Source organism: Gossypium hirsutum, chromosome D09, assembly GCF_007990345.1.
Source record: "Gossypium hirsutum isolate 1008001.06 chromosome D09, Gossypium_hirsutum_v2.1, whole genome shotgun sequence".
Classification (NCBI taxonomy): domain Eukaryota; kingdom Viridiplantae; phylum Streptophyta; class Magnoliopsida; order Malvales; family Malvaceae; genus Gossypium; species Gossypium hirsutum.
Window position 1 is genome coordinate 3,307,552 of NC_053445.1, and position 6,929 is coordinate 3,314,480.

The 6,929-nt window shown below is 35.2% G+C and overlaps 1 protein-coding gene across 4 annotated transcripts; it reads left to right on the plus strand.

Moving 5' to 3' along the window:
- Positions 1–656: 656 nt before the first annotated feature.
- Positions 657–6,345, plus strand: LOC107890457 (polypyrimidine tract-binding protein homolog 1). 4 transcript variants are annotated; one of them, XR_005918387.1, is made up of 11 exons: positions 729–1,015; positions 1,570–1,779; positions 2,511–2,573; positions 2,659–2,732; positions 2,895–2,990; positions 4,085–4,142; positions 4,220–4,324; positions 4,413–4,494; positions 5,403–5,468; positions 5,746–5,812; positions 5,885–6,345. XR_005918387.1 is itself a non-coding variant. In XM_016814874.2 (10 exons), the coding sequence occupies exons 1-10, from the start codon at positions 833–835 to the stop codon at positions 6,142–6,144; spliced, it is 1,383 nt and encodes a 460-aa protein (XP_016670363.2). In that variant the 5' UTR covers positions 657–832; the 3' UTR covers positions 6,145–6,345. The 4 variants fall into 4 exon arrangements, 3 of the variants coding, with proteins under 3 accessions (XP_016670363.2, XP_016670362.2, XP_040957523.1); XM_016814874.2 differs by having other exon boundaries at positions 657–1,015; positions 5,403–5,515; positions 5,746–6,345; XM_016814873.2 differs by having other exon boundaries at positions 4,085–4,145; positions 5,403–5,515; positions 5,746–6,345.
- Positions 6,346–6,929: the final 584 nt, after the last annotated feature.

Below are 6,929 nucleotides of genomic sequence, written 5' to 3' on the forward strand. Positions count from 1 at the left end.
GAATCAACTAGGGTATCGATTTTGTGAGAGGTAAAAAATTAGACGACCCGTGAATCAGTACGAACTGGTTGAACTAGGCTAAAAAACTAGTTGAATTGGCAGTTGAACCCATTTTTATAATTTATTTTCTTTAAATCAGTTGAACCGATCATTCTAGAAATCAATTGGTTAGATCAGTCTTTTAGCTTGATTCAACTAATCTATACTGGTTCGCATGTCAACTAAGTTTTTACTTCTCACTGGACCAATACCCTAGCTGGTTTGATTAGCCAATCGTGTTCAGTTCAGATAAGATTGAATTTGAGAATCTTTTTATAGTTTTAAAATCATTTTTATGTTTTATTTTTTGAAATTTAAAGAGTCTTTATTTTGTTCCTTATTTTTTTATTTTTTATTTAAAATATGGAAAAACATTTTTTAAATTTTTTTATGTAATTTTAAAGTGTAAAGTTTAAATTGATAAAAATATAATCGTTGAAAGTTAAATAAATTAATTTACTTTTAACATAGTTAAATTGTGAATAATTTTTTTAAAATAAAATTAAAGACACTTAATATCTAAATATTAAAATATAAGAACTAAAATCTAAATTTTAAAAAAATGCAAAGTAGCTTTAATATATTTAAGTCTAGACATAGCAAGTATAGATTCATGAAACACAAACAAGGGTAAATCTGTAAAAGTCAAGCCGGAAAGTCTCACGGCTGAACCATATATTTCATTAGCCTCGGATCAATCAACCCCCGCCCCCCCCCTTCACAAAAAACTGACACCCAAATTCCCGCATTTTCTGTAAAAAGAAAAACCTCCCCGTCCTTTGAGAAACCCTAGATGTCAACGTCAAGCCAAACTCAGTTCCGCTATACCCAGACACCATCGAAGGTCCTGCATCTCCGTAATCTCCCATGGGAGTGTACGGAAGAGGAACTCGTTGAGCTTTGTAAACCCTTTGGGAAGATCGTTAACACTAAGTGCAATGTCGGCGCCAATCGGAACCAAGCTTTTGTTGAATTTGTAAGCTTCTAAATCCATCAACGGTTCTTTCTTTTTTTCTTTTTGCTTTATAATTTATGGATTGCTTTGCGTTGGGCGTTGGTAAAAAAAAATATGTGTTACGGTAAGGGCAATCGACTACTGATTGTTAATTTTCTAGTGTAAATTTCAATGTGTACACATCTTAGAATTGTAAGCTTATGAGTTCCTTTTTGTGAGACTTTCTTTTTGGCATGTTAAAAATCTGATTTGATTTTTGCTTTTTTATTTTCTATGTAAATTTGATTGGTTAATTGCGGAACTGCAAAGTTTTATTTGTTTATTTTTATTTGGTGGTGGATTGGGGTTGGGGGGAACTGATGGTTTCGTTTCATCTTGATGGATTAAGATTAATTGTTTTGTTGGGTCGAGGGTAATCTATCACGGGCTTATGGGAAAAATGTGAATTTTTGGCTTCCATTCTTCTTTTATTAGTGAAATTTTTGATGGTTTAATTCAAATAGTGAATTTAGATAATATTTGAAGGTAAGCAGTGACTGTATTCTGTTAATCAATGATGTTACTTGTATTTTCAGGTAGACTTAAATCAGGCTATTTCGATGGTTTCATACTATGCTTCGTCATCGGAGCCGGCACAGGTTCGTGGAAAAACAGTATATATTCAATATTCAAACAGACATGAAATTGTCAACAACAAAAGTCCTGGAGATACCCCAGGAAATGTTTTGCTGGTTACCATTGAGGGTGTGGAAGCTAATGATGTGACCATTGAGACAATTCACTTGGTAAGTACTTATTACGGTTTGTGTCTGTGTCTTCAATTAAATGCTATCTATTGTTGCATCGCTGTTATATTGCTACTTAAGGAAAGATAGTCTAAGATTTTTAAAGCTTCTTTATGCTTAAGCTCCAGAATAAGGAACATGTTTGTACGATTAAATGAGGACGTCTTGTATTTTTATTTCTAAACATGGCCTACTTTAGTAGGTCAAAATCTTGTGAAACCTTTATGGACTTCTGGAGTTAAACATAGCATATGTTGTGGAGTACCACTTTTACCTACGCCCGTGTTATTTCTTATGTGACTGATGAGGGATACTTGATGTTCTTAAACCCTTTTCTTTTAAGGAATATGATATTCAATTAGAGAGTTCAGGGCCATTTCTTGTAGATCTCAAATGAACAAACTGTTATCTTTTAATGTTCTTTTACATATAGAGATAGCAGCTTTTGATTGAAATCAGTTGAATCACAGACAGTTGTACCCCTTATTTAGATTCCTTTGTTGGAGACAGTTTGGAAATATTGTCATGTACGTCATACTCCTTTCTCTAAGGGTCTATCTTGAGGCATGTATGCACAGGTGTCATTCTGCACTTATTCTCGTCCATTTTGGATTTGCTAACAAAGATTTTTCTCATAATCCCAATGTTTGTGATGGTTTTTAATGTTCCTTCTTTTTCTTTTCTATTTATGTTTGTGATATCTGATTGTTTCTGATTTAATTTTGTTTCAGGTATTTTCTGCATTTGGTTTTGTGCATAAAATTGCTACTTTTGAAAAGGCTGCGGGATTCCAGGTGAGATGCTACATTTAGATTTTTAAGCCTTCAGAGATTGCATATCTTCCATTATCACACTCATTTTTATGGCAAATTTTGGTAGGCATTAATCCAATTCACTGATGCTGAAACTGCATCTTCAGCAAGGAATGCCTTGGACGGTAGAAGTATTCCCAGGTATGACTGCTTGTCTCTTCCTTCCAAACATGCCCATTTATTTTCCCCTTTCTCTAGCATCACTTAAATCTGTCCTTCATATTGATCATACACATATGGTTTGGGAACTGAATAACATTGTCCGTTGTGTTGTAATGTTTTATCATGATATTTTGAATGTAGGTACTTGCTTCCAGGCCATGTTACTTCTTGTCACCTGCGAATTTCGTATTCTGCACACACTGATCTGAATATCAAGTTTCAGTCTCATCGGAGCAGGTAAAAGAGGACCCGTAAATATCAAGTTATGTGCTTATTGAAATTCATCAATGTTTGTCCATGTTCATTACTGAAATCTCAAGTAATGTGCCTCCTAAAATTTTCTTTTGGCATATTATATGTTGCTAATTAACGTGTGTGCTTTTTGTCGTTTAGGGTGTTAGTGAAGCCTGGTTGTCAGCACACAGATGTGTTGTCATGGGCGCTTAGTAATTTTCTTAATCTTTTGAACATGGTTCCATGCATATGCAAATCTCGGTATAGTTGGAAGTTATTTACATGTTGATTGTGGGATTACCGCTTTGTTGGTACCATGAGTGGTGGTCACCCCTTTTTCTGCTTTTATACCAAGATGTTTTTAGTGATGGACTAGAATATTTAAGTGTATCCTCTAACGCGCTAGTACATTTAATATCAATCTGATTTTGGATTTCAATATTGTTTTGTCAAGCTTGTTTAGTGTTTCCTGTTGGGCACGTTGTATTTAGAGTAGATACTTCCACCAACAGTTTTATGTTTGCAAACTATTTAATGAATTAGCTAGTATTTTATAGTATTTTGAAGTCATCTATCCTGAGGGCAAGGATATTGTAAATTGACATGGGAAGCTACTTGATTGTGGGGAAAGGGCAATATATAATTAAATTTAATTCTGTTCGATTTAATACTTTTTATCATTTGAGTGGCACTTCAAAAAAATGTGATTGACCTAAATTCTCTTGGTACATTTATGGAATTTTTCATCACTTCCATGGAAACATTGACCAAAATGAAGATGTTAGCATCCATAGAGTTGGTTTTAACTAAGTTAGTCTTTAACCGGAATACCTATGAAAGCTTTTGAGTTTCTCTCTCATATAATTTAAATCAACTGGATGCTCTTATTTGCTTGATCTGCTATTGCTGTTAAACAGGAAGCTGCTGGATTTGAGCCCACAATCCTGTCTTCTATTATATCCATTTGCAATTGCATCACTTCATTACCCTTAAATGCTTTCTATCTTGACCATACAAAAATTTCTATTTGACATTGGTCTTTGCATTTGTACTGTATGTAATGATTATTTTCTGATTTTGTTTGCTCATTTATGTAGGGATTATACCAATCCATACCTTCCTGTCAATCCAACTGCGATGGAGGGACTCATGCAGGTAGTTGTATCCCTGTCATCTCAAACATTTGAGTTATTTTTCAATATTGGGAATCACTAATATTTTGTAATCTCCAGCCTGTAGTTGGTCCTGATGGAAAAAAGCAAGAACCTCAGAGTAATGTGCTACTTGCTTCAATTGAAAATATGCAGTATGCTGTGACAGTTGATGTTCTTCACTCGGTAAGACATTCTGTTACTCCATTGACTGGAAATACAGGTTTATTGTTTCAAAATTTTCACTTATTCGTGTACTGGTTATTTGTTGAAGGTATTCTCTGCATTTGGCACTGTCCAAAAGATTGCTATATTTGAGAAGAATGGCGGAACACAGGCACTAATTCAATATCCGGGTATGCTTTTGTCTTATGTTTTTTTTTTTATGTACGTTTTTGACAGTATTTTCAAGGTGTGCACTTAAGTACTAAGGTGCTTAGGCTTAGTCCCAGATGACAAAAGTGCCTTAAACCATTTTAGGCATAGCACATCTGGTTTGGCTCATGCTTGGTGCACCTAGACTACCTCTTATATAAGGTGATGGGATCAAAGAAAAACTAAGGAAAGAAGATTGTTGGATGATAAATAAGTATTAGGTTTCCTACTGTCTTTGGTCCCTTTATCTATTGCCAACTGGTTTTAGCCCCCCCCTTCACAGCTGCTCTTCCTAAATGTTTGAAACTAAGACTCTGATAGAAATGCGTGCGGATCAGATCAAAAAGTTTCCAAGTTGCAGATTTGACCTAGGGCTATAGACCGAATCAAAGGAAACTTGGTGTGCAAAAACCTGAAATGCACAATAAACCAAGTAGAATAATGAATAAAAAAAATTGGCAGCAAATAACAATGAATAAGAATGAATAAACTGAATTCTATGAAGCATCTTGAATGAATAGAAATTGGTTCTTGAAGGAGATCTGTTCCTGATGGATTCTTGATAACTAATTAAAGAAACTGAACAGAATTGAAAGAAAGAAAATAAAGATGGAAGGTGGTTAATGGCCGAATGTAGAAGATGGAATAGATAGATAACGCCCTAAGAAGCCTTTGAATAAAAAAGATTCAACAAATTTGACCCCATCTGTCCATGTATCAGACCCACAAGTTGAATCTCAACTCTCAAGGTCTATGAGTCTGAGGCGTCCCTTGGGGACTGTTGGACATATTTTCTTACAACCTGCAAATTATTATTGCAATGCATGTTCTATTTCGTTGGATTTGGATATTTGATAGGCTTTACTGATGTAGAATTTGTTACATTCAGATGTCACGACTGCAGCTGTCGCCAAAGAATCCTTAGAGGGACACTGCATATATGAGGGTGGCTATTGTAAGCTTCATCTATCATACTCTCGTCATACTGATCTCAATGTAAAGGTATAAATATGTGCTTTTGAGTTAATGTTCATGAGAAAAAGGAAAGAAGAAAAATAAATTAAAGACGTCATTAGAAGATAAGGGGGACCCACTGATCGAAAAAAGATATGAACCCTAATATGTATGCTTCTTGACACTTGATTATGACCCTTACCTGCTAAATTAGTTTTATTATTTGTCTTGACAGATGCGCTGCATGTGATTCTGACTAGTTTCACTTTTTGCCACAGGCTTACAGTGATAAAAGTAGAGATTACACAATCTCAGACCTAAGTTTGCTTGCGACACAAGGTCCAGGTATGCCTGCCACTCCAAATGCTTGGCAGAATCCTCAGAATGCTCCATCATACCCTGGGACTGACTATGCAGCTTCAGCGGCAATGCAAGCTCAACCCTCTGCCGGACAAGTTCCTGCTTGGGATCCAAGTTTACAGGTTAGACCATCATACGGATCAGTGCCTGGGACTGTTCCTGGTCAAGCATATCAAGCGTCTGCAGTCCCTACATACATGAATGCTGCGCCACCTGCTGGTTCATCACCCCTTTCCCAACCTGGTGCGACTTCCATGAGAATGCCACCTCCAGGTGGTGCACCACTGCTAGGTCAGCCTCCCTATTATGGTCAATGATTCCTTTCCCGAGTTCCAAATGAATTGAAATTGGATCTCTTGGTGCCCAATCTCTGACCCTTTATGATTTAAGTTAAATTATTTGTTGGTTTGGAAGTGTTCTTGTTTTCCTCAATCCATCTCCATCATTGATGTAAAAGGATCTTAAATTCAAAATGATTCGGTAGAAATCTATGTGCAAGACATGCTTTCATGCTTTTATATTCTCCTGCAGCTATTTTTTGCCTTCAGACCTCTTTCTAATTTGTTTGAATTTTGAAAGATGATGGTCCCTCCAAGTGCAGCCATGATCCTGGTATTCCATTAGACTCTTATTTCCCTTGCGTGTGCTGCCTTTTTAAGGTTTTACAAATCTGGTGACACCAGTTGTTAGAACAATTACATGTCTGCTGGTAAACAGATAAATAGACTGGAGTTGGTGTTTCGAGTTTGACAGCCCCTTCATTGCCCTAGCATGCTAAGAGAATGTGATGTTAGAAGTAAAATGAAAGATAATTAGTTTTTTGAAGGGATTAAACTTAAAATTACACATTCAATGTGTAATTTGATATATGAATTTTGTTTTAGTATAATTATATACATGGATTTCTGTTCAAATTTATATATAAAAATTTAATTTTGATTTAATTATACACATTTAAGGAAATTTTTTTTTCATATTAGATAAATACAATTATTTGTGCATGTATTATGGAAATATGGAAACGTGAAATGGTGTTATATTAATAGTGATTTGTGTAAATTGAGTCAAATAAGAAATTTATATATGTATAGTTTGTTAATGT

Bases quoted from the DNA above. Each gene is read 5' to 3' on its own strand.
- LOC107890457 (XM_016814873.2), top strand. From the start codon at position 833: ATGTCAACGTCAAGCCAAACTCAGTTCCGCTATACCCAGACACCATCG. The intron at 2,574-2,658 runs GTGAGATGCTAC...AAATTTTGGTAG, and splicing joins AAAAGGCTGCGGGATTCCAG to GCATTAATCCAATTCACTGA. The intron at 2,733-2,894 runs GTATGACTGCTT...TTTTGAATGTAG, and splicing joins GACGGTAGAAGTATTCCCAG to GTACTTGCTTCCAGGCCATG.